General features: G+C 45.1%; 1 protein-coding gene across 2 annotated transcripts in view; it reads right to left on the reverse strand.

Annotated features, from left to right (window-relative positions):
* prmt3 (protein arginine methyltransferase 3) overlaps positions 1 to 15081 on the reverse strand; it is a 206019-nt gene that overhangs the window by 35097 nt on the left and 155841 nt on the right. For both annotated transcript variants that reach the window (XM_080191539.1, XM_080191538.1), the window contains 2 exons: positions 12680 to 12730; positions 6564 to 6651 (listed from right to left, as the gene is read on the reverse strand). In XM_080191539.1, coding sequence (XP_080047665.1) covers positions 6564 to 6651; positions 12680 to 12730 — 139 coding nt within the window. The remainder of the gene's footprint in view (positions 1 to 6563; positions 6652 to 12679; positions 12731 to 15081) is intronic.

Below are 15081 nucleotides of genomic sequence, written 5' to 3' on the forward strand. Positions count from 1 at the left end.
CCTGACCGACTGCAAGTCAGCAATCATCAAAATCCTTTTCAAGCACATCAAACCTCATGTGACTAGTCAGTCCATCAAGCCTAAAAAAAAGCGAGTTTGTCAAACACGTGTCAGTGATTCCTGCAATGACATGTGAAGGACAATGTGAAATTACAAATAATGTTCAGCCTGTTTGAACGTGTGTGTGAGCATGTGTGAGTGCGTGTGTGTGTGAGAGAGCATGTGTGTGTGTGCGAGCATGTGTGTGAACATGTGTATGAGTGTGGGCATGAGTGTGAGTGTGTGTGTGTGTATGTGTGAGAGCGTTTGTGTGTGTGTGTGCAAATAATGTACAGGATGTGTGTGTGTATGTGTGTGTGTGTGTGAGCACGTGTGTCAGTGTGCGTATGTATGTGTGTGAGCATGTGTGTGTGCCTGTGAGCTTGTGTTTGTGTGTGTGTGTCCGTATGTGAGTATGTATGTGTGTGTGTGTGTGTGTGTGTGTGTGTGTGTGAGTAGGTGTGTGCATGAGTGTATGTGTGTGTGTGTGTGGAGGGGTGGGGGGAGTGGTTGATTGACGGGAGAAATCATAACTTGTGTCAAAGTTGAAATTCAAGCGAAAAGCATTAAAGTACGATAAATACGATAATTGGGGATTGAATATAAAAGTAGGGAGGTCTTGCTGCAGCTGTATAGGGCATTGGTGAGGCCGCAGCTGGAGTACTGTGTGCAGTTTTGGGCGCCGCACCTGCGCAAGGATATTTTGGCCCTGGAGGGAGTGCAGAGGAGGTTTACTAGGCTGATACCGGAGTTGAGGGGATTGAGCTATGAGGAGAGGCTGAATAAACTAGGCTTGTACTCGTTAGAGTTTAGAAGAATGAGGGGAGATCTCATTGAGACGTATAAGATGATGAATGGGATGGATAGGATAGAGGTGGAGAGACTCTTCCCGCTCAAAAAAGACAGTAGGACTAGGGGGCACAGCCTCAAGATAAAGGGGAGGCGGTTTAGAACGGAGTTGAGGAGGAACTTCTTCACTCAAAGGGTGGTGAATCTCTGGAATTCTCTGCCCGTTGAAGTGGTGGAGGCTGCCTCGCTAAATATTTTTAAGAAGCGGGTTGATGGGTTTTTGATAAGAGAAGGGATTAAGGGTTATGGGGAGAGGGCGGGAAAGTGGAACTGAGCCACGACAGATCAGCCATGATCTTATTGAATGGCGGGGCAGGCTCGAAGGGCTAGATGGCCTACTCCTGCTCCTATTTCTTATGTTCTTATGTTCTTATATAAATGCGTGTAATTAAAATCTAAATTCCCACTTTCAGAACATGACAGTAGGGTTGTCGGAGCAGGAGAAGAAAGCACATTTATCTTCCGCAAAACTCCATCATTCAACCCAAATTAATGGAAAAATACTGAATAACATACAATCACACACTACTACGCCGGCTACAAAGCAACATCATCTGCTCCCTGGATCTGGCCGCCTAGTACATTTCCAGAAGGTATCCTCCTAGCTGGATTTAACAGGACCTGCATAATATCAGGGCTGAGTGGAGCAATTTGTCAATGTCATCTTGATCTAGCATGAATGATGTTTTTTTGCAGTGCTGCTGCTCCCGTATGCAGGAGTGCAGAGTCTTGCTGGGGCTTAGTTGCGTCACCCCACTCTTATCTTACACTTTCGTCTGTACGCACACTGTATTGCTGCATGCAGATTAACAGGGAATTGAAATTCATGGGAAAAAAAACACACACGCACACAGCAGCAGTTTGTAAAATACACGCAGTGGAAACAGCAAGGGCTGTCTCTCTTTCTCCCAGAGTGAAGCAGGCTGCTGAGAGACCCCCACGCAAAAATACTCTGCAAGGTGCATCAATGGGTGAAAAATAGTATTACAGAAAACACTGCTTATGCATCACTAAACAAGGGCTACTGGGATCTTGCTGCAAGCTGGGATTTAACCAGGGCACTGAGCAGGCAGAAAGCCAATGAAGGATGTAAAATCTCAATTAAATGCCTAATGCCACAAGAGACATTTCAGATAAAAGCTGAGCTTGAGACGGGAAAAGGATACTTGCAGCACACGGGTACAATTTTAAAGCCAGCCCCACAATCATATCATGGGAACTGCGCTTCAAAATCAGGGGACAGCATCTTGCAAATAACGTGTTAACAAAATGTTAAAGTTACAATAAAAAATGCCAGAGCAACAGGAATATGAAAAGGATCACATTATTAGCTTCTTGCGAACGAACCCTAATTGAATATTCATGTATCAATGTGTATGGGGCAGCACAGTGGTTAGCACTGCTGCTTCACAGCACCAGGAACCTGGGTTCGATTCCTGGCTCGGGTCACCGTCTGTTTGGAGTTTGCACATTCTCCTTGTGTCTGCATGGGTTTCCTCCGGGTGCTCCGGTTTCCTCCCACAATCCAAAGGTGCGCAGGTTAGGTTGATTAACCATGCTAAAAATTGCCCTTAGTGTCCTGAGATGTGTAGGTTAGAGGGATTAGTGGGGGAATATGTGGGGATGTGGGGGTAGGGCCTGGGTGGGATTGTAGTTGGTGCAGACTCAATGGGCCGAATGGCCTCTTTCTGCACTGTAGGGTTTCTATGTATGTAATATATATATATCTGGATATATACAGTATACTAGATATCTGGAATTGAATGCTCTGCAATTTAACAGATTAGAAAATAGGCACATGGAAACAAGGGAATCTCCAGTGTTATAACTGAGCTGATTCCACATTTTGTTTTGTTGCTTTTAGTACAACATCTTTTCAAATGATACGGTACCATATTTCAGAACCAAATAAATGGTGCACTGTTTACTAGAATCAAAGAGTCCCAACAGTGCAGAAGGCCATTCAGCACATCGAACCTGCACCGACAACAATCCCACCCAGGCCCTATTCCTGTAACCCCATGTATTCACTCTGCTAATTCCTCTGACGCTAAGGGGCAACTGAGCTTGGTCAATCCACCCAACCCACACATCTTTGGACAGTGGGGGGAAACCCGGAGCAGCCAAAGGAAACCCACACAGGCATGGGGAGAAGGTGCAGATTCCACACAGACAGTCACCTGAGGCTGGAACTGAACCCGGATCCTTGGCACTGTGAGGCAGGAGTACTAACCACTGTGCCACCCCAGAAACCAGATGCAATATGACAGGTGAACAAATAATTCTGTTCTTTGAGAACAAAAATATTAACAACGTGTTTACCACAGTGTTGCAAATATTTGACTTTTAAATGTCAGGAGGAAATTATTTGAGGTATTATTTGTTTGTGGGAGGTGGATGCCATTGGCAAGGCCAGCAGGTTTGTTGCCCTCCTTAATTACCCCCCAAAAGGGTAGCAATGAACTGCCTGCTTGAGCCTTTATAGTCCACGTGGTGCAGGTACACCCACAGTGCTGTTAGGGAGAAAGTTCCATGTTTTAACCAAGAGACAGTGAAGGAACAGCGATATCGTTCCAAGTCAGGATAGTGTGCGGATGCCAAACCAACTCGGTTTAAATAACGTAATTGCTTTCAATTGCGAAACCTGGTCAAACTTGTTAAATCCAAAACTGTCAGTGCTTCTATTAATTCACATTTCTGGCTTGTGACAGTGGCTGGGATTCTACCAGAAAAACCAAGTACCCAACAGGTGGGAAAACGGGAGATTTTCCTGCCTGTTGTTTGGGCGTTCCCCCATGGCCAGCCTCTACCATCCCCCACTCCTTGGCCAGCCCCAATTACCAACATCCCCTAAATGGCTAGCCCTGATAGACCCTTCCCACCCTCTTCCATTGTAGAGTGCACAGTGGTTCCCCCACCACCACCGATTGTCCCCCCCCCCCCAGCAAGCCCCACCTACCAGTAGGTGCCACCCCCTCTGACCCCCTCCCTCTTGGCACTGCCTGACAGGCAATGAAAGGTTGCCTGGTGGACAATGCCAGGGTGCCAGACTGGGACTGCCAGGCTGGTTTTTGCCCAAGTGGCAGCCCCCTGCCACCCAACCTCCTAGAGGTGCTTCAATGTCGGCACTGGTGGGGTGAGAACTACTGGTCACATTGATGATGAGCATTGTAAACCCTGCTCATGGAACCTCTCCCAGTGACTAGAGGACCCAGCCTCAAGATAAGGGGGCGGGTGCAGTTTAGATCAGAGTTGAGGAGGAACTTCTTCTCTCAAAGGGTGGTGAATCTCTGGAATTCTCTGCCCATTGAAGTGGAGGCTACCTTGCTAAATATATTTAAGTCACGGGTAGATAGGTTTCTGATAGACAAGGGAATTAAGGGTTACGGGGGGAAAGCGGGAAAGTGGAACTGAGCCACTTTAGATCAGCCATGATCTTATTGAATGGCGGAGCAGGCTCGAGGGGCTAGATGGCCCACTCCTGCTCCTATTTCTTATATTCTTATGTAGGGGGATGGGGGGAGGGGGTATGGGGCTGGGGTGGCGGGGAGAGACACTACTGTCCCGGGCTCGCTAATCATAAGGAAATAACTATTTTACATGAAAAAAAAGGACCTGGGAGACTTGTGATCCCAACCAATGTGTTTCAAATAAAATGCAGTGTTCACGTAACTGCCACGGGAACTGTAGTGGATGGGGGTGGGCCGTGCACAGGTCTGTTGACCTTTGGAGGGAGCATGGCCAGAAAATCCTGCCCGCTATCTGTGGCACTGAACTGTTGATTGCTCATGTTACAGAACATTACAGGTCCCTGCCATGGAAAGGGCCTTCTTGTATCTGTCACGCATTGAGGACTGGTCTTGGCACAAATAAAACTTGCACTTTGCATAAATGACCAAATTTGGCACGTGTCTTAACTGCAAAGTCTTTCCAGAAATGAATCCCAAAACGGATGAAATTGTTCCTGAGAAGATGGTCACTGGTTGGCCGCACATTGATGGTTTCTTTGGTCAAAACAGTAGATTATTTACACTGAGCAGCAGGTCTTCACTGCCATTCTCCAGGCCTGGCGATGAATTGGCCTGATGACGGAAGAGAATGATGGGGGTGACTGACACAGACAAGCAATCGATAAGCATCTGAATGAGAAGGGGGGAATGGGGCAGAAATAAAAGCAGGGTCTTCCAGTTGCGCTCGCCCCCAAACTGGAAAATCCTGCCCAAGGTCAATGGACCTTTGCATGGTCTGCACTCCACCAGCTACAATTCCCATGGCAGACGGGACGGAAAAACACCTCCCACAGTTGTAGCCAAAAGTTCAAGCTCCCTATTGACAAATTTAATGTCACCTTATTGAACAAAGCCGTGAAATAGGGGGGATTGAATGGATTCCCTCATACATTTTATACAATAGATTTTCTATTTTTTTTTAATTTATTCGTCACAAGCAGGCTTACATTAAAACTGCAATGAAGTTACTGTGAAAATCCCCAAGTCGCCACACTCAGGTGCCTGTCCGGATAACACTGAGGGAGAATTTAGCACGGCCAAAGCACCGAACTAGCACGTCTTTCGGACTGTGGGAGGAAACCGAAGCACCCGGAGGGAACCCACGCAGACACAGGGAGAACGTGCAAACTGTGCACGCACAATGACCCAAGCTGGGCATTGAACCTTGGATCCCTGGCGCGATGAGGCAGCAGTGCTAACCACTGTGCCACTGCACCACCCAATAATGCCGACAATAATATAACAGATTTGTTTATCTTTTCTACTAAAGAGCGAGTATAATTTGACTTGCAAAGATGACACATAATATCATTTTATCTGTCAGCAGAAACATCAAAGGTGGCACAGAAAATGTAACAAGGAGTATTGTGAATTATGTTTGGAGTGATCTTGGAGTATATTCATTTTCAGTAACCTTGATTTTAACAGATGGAACTCGTCAGACTTCTGTCACAGTTTGTTTTTAATGGCACTTGATGGGGTTGAAAGGAACAGTGCCCTTCAACTTAAGAGTATTAACCAGAGGCAATGTGCTCTGCTAGCATCTGTCCAGTTAATTCATATCATGCAGTACAAATATCTTCAAGGTAGAACCCAAAGTGGAAGGCAGCTGACTAAATCTTTCCACTGGCAGAGACCCAGGTTAATCTTTGAATACACATTGGATGGTCATGGCTTATAATTCTGTTTGCCATTATTCCTGTTGCTGCCATTCATGAACCATATCAACTGTGTGCGCGATCCTACTCATTAAATTCTCATAAAGCCCACGTTCAAAAAGAAATTCACAACAATTAATAGAGAGAAAAAGATTTGGCTGCATGGGTTTTCTCCAGGTGCTCCGGTTTCCTCCCACAGTCCAAAGATGTGCGGGTTAGATGGATTGCCCATGCTAAATTGCCCCTCAGTGTCAGGGGGACTAGCAGGGTAAATATGTGGGGGTGATGGGGATAGGGTTTGGGTGGAATTGTTGTCGGTGCAGACTCGATGAACGAAATGGCCTCCTTCTTCACTGTTTAGATTCTATGATTCTAGAAGGTAGACAGTGTTAGGTTGTGTTCTGAAGTTATCCAATATTGCACAAGTGAAAATCAGCTATCCCCAAAGCCACATCCCTCATGAATGCCTCATCTCTGTGCATGGGTACATGTTGGACTAATCAATTACCTTTTTTGACTGGGATTGGTTGTTCTAGGAGAAAGACAGTTTGTTTCCAGTGCGTTTGGGTACTTCTCGGACCAGTGGAGAACTTGACCTAAGAAAGAGATGTCAAACATACCTGGTGAAAAACAACAGGTCATACGTAACAGCACCACACTCTTCTACATTAAACACCACCTCACAGAAAGTCACATCAGCAAGATAGCCAGTTCATTTGGAATAGTCTTTACATAAATCCCAGCAGAGCTGGCGTGTATTTCTAGAACTGCCTGACTGGCTTGTTGCTGTCGAGACCTAACCTCAACAAATACACATCTCTGCATCACAGGACACATAATGTCTGTGCATCACAGGACACAGGAGGAAGTGGGGAGAAAGGAAGAGGACTGGCATTTGAGTTTCCTCCTTTACATTTTAGGAACTTGCAAAGGAAAGGTGTCAGTTGGGGAATATTTTTGTGCTAGTGACCATTGTTCCACTGGATTTAATGTAGTAATGGAAAAGGATAAAGTTCAATCAGAAGTAAAGGTTTTAAGTTGAGGAAAGGCCCTTCTACTAGGCAGACACATGACTCAGCTGAATTGGACTTTAGAAGAATGAGGGGGGATCTTATAAGATAATGAAGGGAATAGACAAGATAGAATCAGGGAGGTTGTTTCCACTGGTGGGTGAAATAGAACTGGAGGCACAGCTTCAAAATAAGAGGGCGCAGATCTAGGACTGAGTTGAGGAGGTACTTCTTCACACAAATGATTGTGAATCTGCAGAACTTCCTGCCCAGTGGAGCAGTTGAGGTTACCTCAATGAATGTTTTTAAGGCAAGGATAGATACATTTTTGAACAGCAAAGGAATTAAGGATTATGGTGAGCAGGTGGGTAAGTGGAACTGAGTCCACGAAAAGATCAGCCATGATCTTATTGAATGGTGGAGCAGGCTTGAGGGGCCAGATGGCCTATGCCTGCTCCTGGTTCTTATGCTCATATGACTACAGTCACTCATGTTAAGTTTAATTCAGTGGGAGAAATTCAAGGACCAGACACAGAGGAGTCTGTGATGATATTGTGCTACTTCTTGCTGCATTTTATGCTTAAGGTGGGGCTGCTTAAAGAGGCAATGCTATGTTACAAGAATCGATTTGTCTGGTAAAAATGCAGTAGATGCGAATAATGAAGCCCAATGACTGATTTTAGCTAGGAATGAGTTACTTTGTAGAATTAATGGACCTTTTGTTTATTTAGGCTCTCTTGGAGTTTCATACTGGGTATAAAGAATCATGTGGTTAATGGGTGGAGCCAAGCTTGCAGAGAAAAAAATTCTGTTTCAGTTTCATTTTAAAATAACAAGAGTTGCTGCTGGAAGAAAACTATGGTTCTTTCTCTCTGTGAAAAAATATTGGATGGAACAAACATAGGGTGCGATTGTCCAGTCTTGTCCATGATGGGATCCATAGCGAATGACAATGGAGAATTTAGCATTCTCGCCAAAACTCCATTCACTTTCAGCAGCACTGGAAAACGCCAACTGCGATGTGGACGGAAGATTTTGGCCATAGTGAGGGAGGAAATATACTTTTGAGAGTAGATGCTTTGCTAGACCCAGGCAAAATGTACCCCAAAATGTCAAGAGAAGTGTGGGAGGAAATCGTAGGGCCTCTAACCATCAAATAACAATCCTTTCTCACTACAGGGATGGAACTAGAAGACTCCAAGTGTTGTAGTGGTGTTTAAAAAGAGAGAAAGGGATTACAGGTCTGTCAGCCTAACTGTGGTGGTGGACAAATTGATGGAAAAAAATTCTGAGGAACAGAATAAATCATTATTTGGAAAGCCATGGACTAATCAGAGACTGTTAGCAAGGTTTTGTTCATTAAACATCCTTCATGGCTAACATAATTTTCTTTGACTAAGTAACAAAGAATTTTGAAGGGGGAAGTGTTTTTGAAGTTTTTTTAAAATTAATTTGCAGGATGGGGTGGTGAACCTCTGGAATTCTCTGCCCGTTGAAGTGGTGGAGGCTGCCTCGCTAAATATTTTTAAGAAGCGGGTTGATGGGTTCTTGATAAGCGAGGGGATTAAGGGTTATGGGGAGAGGGCGGGAAAGTGGAACTGAGCCACAACAGATCAGCCATGATCTTATTGAATGGCGGGGCAGGCTCGAAGGGCTAGATGGCCTACTCCTGCTCCTATTTCTTATGTTCTTATGTTCTTATGATGTGAGTGTTGCTGGATAGAGCAGCATTTATTGCTCGAAGTTGGTGAGGGTGAGAGCTAACTTGTTGAACTGCTGAAGTCCCTGTGGTGTAGGTACACCCACAGCGCTGTTAGGAATGAAATTCCAGGATTCTGACCCAGCAACAGTGAAGAAACAGCGATATATTTAGTAGTCAGCATGGTGAATGATTTGGAAGGGAACATCCAGGTGTTCCCCGGTAACTGCTGCTCTTGTCATTCTAGATGTTAGTGACCATGGGTTTGGAAGGTGCTGCCTAAGAAACGTTGGTGAGTTCCTGCAGTACATCCTGTAGATGGTACGCATGGCTGCCATTCAGTAGTGGTGAGGGATAGCAGTCAAACGGACTGTTTTTTTCTGGGTGGTGTCAAGCTTCTTAGTGTTGTTGGAGTTGCACTCATCCAGACAAATAGAGTGCATCTCATCACACTCCTGACTTATATCTTGTAGATGGTGGACAGCTCTGGGAGATGAGTTATTCACCACAGAGTTACTAACCTTAGACCTGCTTTGGTAGTCACATTATTTATATGGCTAGTCCAGTTCAGTTTCTGGTCAATGGTAACACCCAGGATGTTAATAGGGAGGGATTCAGCAATTATTGAATGTCAAGGGGCAATTGTTAGATCCTCTCTAACAATTACAGATGTTTATAGCTTGCCACCTGTGTGGCATGGATGTTACTTGCTCCTCAATAGCTCAAGCATGGATGTCATCCAGGGCTTGCTACATTTGGATATGGACTGCTCCAGTATTGGAGCTGTCATGAATGGTGCTGAATATTGTGCAGTCATCAGCCAACAGCCAACATCCTTACTTCTGATCTTATGACGGAAAGAAGTTTATTGATGAAGCAGTTGAAGACGTTTGGGTCTCAGACACTACCCGGCGGAACTCCTGCAATGATGTCCTGGAACTGAGATGATTGATCTCCAACAAACACAATCAACTTCCCTCCAGGTATGACTCCAACTAACAGAAGGTTTTCTCCCTGATTCCCACTGATTCCAGTTTTGCTCGGGCTCCTTGATGCTATAATCGATCGAATGCTACTTTGATGTCAAGGGCTGTCACTCTCACCTCACTCTCACCATGTTAGAACCAAGGCTATAATGAGGTCAGGAGCTGAGTGACCCTGGCAGGACCCAATCTCAGCATCAGTGAGCAGGTTATTGCTGAGTAAGTGCCGCTTGATAGTGCTGTTGACAACCCCTTCCATCACTTTACTGATGATGGAGACTAGACTGACAGGACGCTAGTTGGCCAGTTGGATTTGCCCTGTTTCTTGTGTACAGGTCATACCTGGGCAATTTTCCACATTGCCGGTAGATGCCAGTGTTGGAGCTGCACTGGAACAGCTTGGCTTTGGGTGCGGCAAGTTCAGGGGCACATCTTCAGCAGTACTGCCTAATGAAGTAGTCGAAATAGATTTTTGCAAAGCTTTTGAAGGGGCAGAATGATCAGAAAAGTAAAAGCTTGTGGGATCCAGGGGAAAGTTGCAGGTTTTTCAGTGGCAGGAAGACAATGGTAATGGCCAATGGATGTTTCCGTGACTGTAAAGCTGCTTCCAGTGGGAGTTCGACAGGGTTTTGTGATACATTGCTTGGGTTTGGTTTTTGTGATATCAATGATTTAGACATAACTGGAGGGGGAAATCCAGGAATTGTAAATGTTACAAGAAGTGGCCCAGTGGCTGAATAGTAAGAAAGCTGTAGACTGCAAGCAGATATACGTGGATTGGTCAGATGGGCAGATAAGTGGCAACTGGAATTTAAACTGAGAGATCATGGATTTGGGGAAGACAAAAAAAAGCAAGGGAATGTACAATATGGTGGGATTCCTAAATGACATGAGGAAGAACTTCTTTAGGCAGAGGGTGGTGGGTGAGTGGAATTAGCTGCCCGGGTTGGTGGTGGAGGCAGAGAACCTAAACTCTTTTAAAAAGTATCTGGAGCTGCATCGTAAGTGCTGTAAACTACAGGACTATGGGCTGGTGCAGGAAGTGGGATTAGAAAGGAGGTTAGTTGGCCAATCGAGTCTGCACCAATCATAATTCCACCCAGGCCCCATTCTCGTAATCCCACATATTTACCCTGCGAATCCCGTTGATACTAGGGTCAATTTAGCATGGTGAATCAACCTAACCCACACATCTTTAGACTTTGGGAGGAAACTGGAGCACCCGGAGGAAACACGCAGACATGGAGAATGTGCAAACTCCACACAAACAGTGACCCTAAGCCGGAATTGAACCTGGGTCCCTGGCGCTGTGAGGCAGCAGTGCTAACCACTGTGCCACCATGCTGCCACCTGAGTGTATTCAAGCTGGCGTGGACAAGATGGACTGAACGGCCCCCTTCTGTGCTGTAGCTTTTCTATGATTAAGCTTTCGGTAACCTATCTGAATGTCCCCTCACACTCCTCGATGACAGACGGTTCTATGTGTAGAAGAACTGAGGCACTCTGGAATGCCTGTCCACAGAGCCATGAACATAGCTGGGCAGGACGATAAGGTGGCTGAAAAAAAGATATGGGATAATTTTCTTTATGAGCTGTGGTAGTTCAAGCCTCGGGCCTTGCATTAGAGGAAGAGAATGATAGTATGAGAGAAGGTTCAGAGTTGAATAATAAGGATGGTGTGGGAATGGAAAATTTTAGCTATGGAGGCAGATTGGATCAGGACTGGCTGTTTTCTTTGAAACAGAGACAGTTGGGAGATTTAACCAAGTTCTTTAAAATTATGGAGAACCTCCAGATGGGGTGGACAGGAGGAACCCACTCATCTTCACAAAATTAAAGTAATTACAAGTATTAGGGTTGAAGAAAAATATTTTCACCCAGAGGGGTGTGATGGTAAATCCTCATTGCATTTAAAAACACCTAGAAAGTGAGATTTGGCTAGATAACATGTTTTATACCTTTGACACATTGGGCCAAAGAGCCTCCTTCTATGCCATGGTGGCACATTGGTTAGCACTGTTGCCTCATAGCACAAGGGACCCGGGTTCAATTCCGGCCTTGAGTGACTGTCTGGTGGAGTTTGCACGTTCTCCCCGTGTCTGTGGGGGTTTCCTCCGGGTGCTCCAGTTTCCTCCCACAGTCCAAAGATGTACAGGTTAGGTTGACTGACCATGTTAAATTGCTCCTTAGCGTCAGGGGGATTAGCAGGATAAATGTGCTGGGCAATGGGAATAGGGGTTGGTGGGATTGTGGTCAATACAGACTCAAGGGGCCTCCTTGTGTACTGTAGGGATTTATGATTCTATGACTGTCTGTGTGGAATCTGCATGTTCTCCCCGTGTCTGTGTGGAATTCCCCCAGGTGCTCTGGTTTCCTCCCAAGGTCACAAACATGTGCAGGTTAGGTTGACTGGCCATGTTAAATTGCCTCTTAGTGTCCCAAGATGTGTTGGTTAGGGGGATTAGCAAGGTAAATATGTTGGAGTATGGGGACCGTGTCTAGTTGGGATGCTCTGTCGAAGAGTTGGTGCAGACTCTATGGGCCAAATGACCTGCTTCTGCACTGCAGGGATTCAATGACTAGATTCTATAAACTTTTCACTTTGCTTCTGTGAACCAGGGGATCAGTGGGAAGATATTTTTCCTTCACACAGTCAGTTGCTATTATCTGGAGTGCACAGCCTGGTAGAGTGGGCAAAACAAATTCACAAGCCACTTTCAAAAGGTACAATTGTACACTGCAAAAGCAACACCTTCAGGGCTACAGGGAAAGAGCAGGGGAAATCATCGGATATCTTTAAAAGAACCAGCGCAGTAACAGTGGACTGAAGAGCCTCCTACTGCACATTCGGATTCCATAAATCAGTTCTGCTCCTTTAATTTGATAAAAATCAGATCATTATAAATGCATTTTGCGGAGCGAGGGTCCTTACCTTATTGCTGCAATTCTTCTCGAATAAAATATCGAAGTGGCCAGAAATTGCCTTTAAAAAAAAACAACACTAAATCAAAAAACATAAATGTGTTCAACTCGCTGAATAATGTGACAGCAGGCGCAATTCACTGGTGGTTAGTCGATGCTGGCATTCGCTCTCAGACTTGGTCTTTGTTACATTTTTTAAATTATTTCTTTCCCATAGCCACAATAAATATTTACCACAAATATAGTACTGCATCATCTTAAACCATTTGTGTGACATTTTGTTTTCCCAGCGGACCATTAAAAATGGTAACTGTGCAGCCAGCTGCAGAATTGCCTCATCATACAGAAGCCTTCAACCGCTAACAACAGCCTGCATTTGTGTAGCACCGCAAATGGTGAAAAACATCCCAAGGCACTTCACAGCAATGTTTCTCAGACAGATTTGACATCTGTTACCAAAAAGCTTAACCATAAAATCTGCACTCCTGATACTTCCATTTATTCCTTGTTTTTTGGGGTTTTAGTTCAGTTGGGCAGACTTGGAGAGCCTGTTCCTGTGCTGTAATTTTCTTTATTCTTTGTACAGTGCAGGAGACCATTTGGCCCAATGCGTCTGCGGTGACAACAATCCCACCCAGGTCCTATCCCCGTCACCCTACATATTTACCCTTCTAATCCTCCTAACCATAAGGGGCAATTTAACATGGCCAATCCACCTAACCCACACACATTTGGACTGCGGGGAAACTGCAGCACCCGGAGGAAACCCATGCAGACACGGGGAGAATGTGCAGAGCCCACACAGACAGTGACCCAAAGCCAGAATTGAACCCAGGTCCCTGGTGTTGTGAGGCAGCAGTGCTAACCACCATGCCTGCTTTTAGACATTAATGTGAACCGGATGGGTTTTTACAGTAATCGACAATGCTTTTATGGTCATCATTAGACTTCAATTCTAGATTTCTTTTAATTTAAATCCAAATTTCATCATCTGCAATGGAGGAATTTGAACCTAGGCCCCAAAGCTGGGTTTCTAGATTACTAATTCACTAGGCCACTGCCTCCCCTATTTTAATCAGAGGAGAGTTTATAAAGATGGGGAGCGACGTGAAGAGATGAAGGGATTTTGGGATTTGGGGCCAGAATTGGAGAGACAGTGGCCAGAATTCTCCTATCCTGCTCGCCACCGGAATTATAGCGGGCGGGTTGTGGAGAACATGAAACGCCATTGACGGTCGGGTGGGAATTTCCGGTTTTTAGACCAGCGTGGCTGGACAATTCCACCCAGTGCTCTTGGAAGTTTCCAGCCCTATCATTGACCAACACGCTACAAGCCAGTTACCAGGATTTAATTTAAGCACGATCACTGATCCAAAGATAAGTGTTCTGCTTTCGAGATATTAGTCACAGTTTTACATCTGAATGATAGTTTAACCGTATTTTCATTTTGAAAGAAGAAGGCTTCATTTATGTAGCACCATTAAAAACAGTGGGATGTTCCACACTGCTCTATTTACATGGGTAAAATGTGTATGGAGGGATATAGGCCAAATGTGGACAATTGGGACTAGCTTAGGAGTTTAAAGAAAGGGCAGCATGGACAAGTTGGGCCAAAGGGCCTGTTTCCATGCTGTAAGCCTCTATGCCTGTATCTATGACTCTATACTTCATGGCTATGTATTTTACAATCATGGACATAGTTGCAACATAAGGAAAAAAGCAGCCAAATCATACACAAGGCCCTGTAAAACAGAGGTGAGCGAATGATCCGCTAATCTATTTGAGGTTTGGGGTCGGACAGAGAGAGAACATGTCCCCTTCTCTTCATGATCTTCTCTTTCGGCCCATGTCCCCGTCCTTGTTGTTCCCTGTGATGCCTTGCCCTTATCTTGTGGTTTTTTTTCTCTTCTTGCCTCCTGGGCCTTTTTCTTCTTATTTTTTTATATCATTATTTGTGTTACTCTTTTTCTTGTGTGGGGTGGTGAATGGGGGTGTGCCCTCATGTGGCAGAAGAGAAAGAGTAAGGATAGATTGAGGGATAGAGCTGGCCAAGACACCAGGGGAAATCTAACAGCAAAAGAGAAAATGCTGGAAAATCTCAGCAGGTCTGGCAGCATCTGTAAGGAGAGAAAAGAGCTGATGCTTTGAGTCCAGACAAACCTTTGTCAAAACTTTTTACAAAATCTTTTGGTTTCAGATTCTAGCATCTGCAGTAATTTGCTCTTAACCAAGTGAAATCTGCTGTTCTTCTTTGAATAGCACTGCGGAATCTCTTACACTGAAATAGCAATATGTTGATTGAACACCCCCATCTGACAGGTGGCACCTCTGACAGCGCCCTCAGCACTGAACTTGGAGTGCTCGCCCTAGACTGTGGGCTGAAGTCTCTGGAGTGTAACTAGATCCACAAAA

This window comes from Carcharhinus amblyrhynchos, chromosome 6 (assembly GCF_965287045.1).
Source record: "Carcharhinus amblyrhynchos chromosome 6, sCarAmb.v2.hapA, whole genome shotgun sequence".
Taxonomy (NCBI): domain Eukaryota; kingdom Metazoa; phylum Chordata; class Chondrichthyes; order Carcharhiniformes; family Carcharhinidae; genus Carcharhinus; species Carcharhinus amblyrhynchos.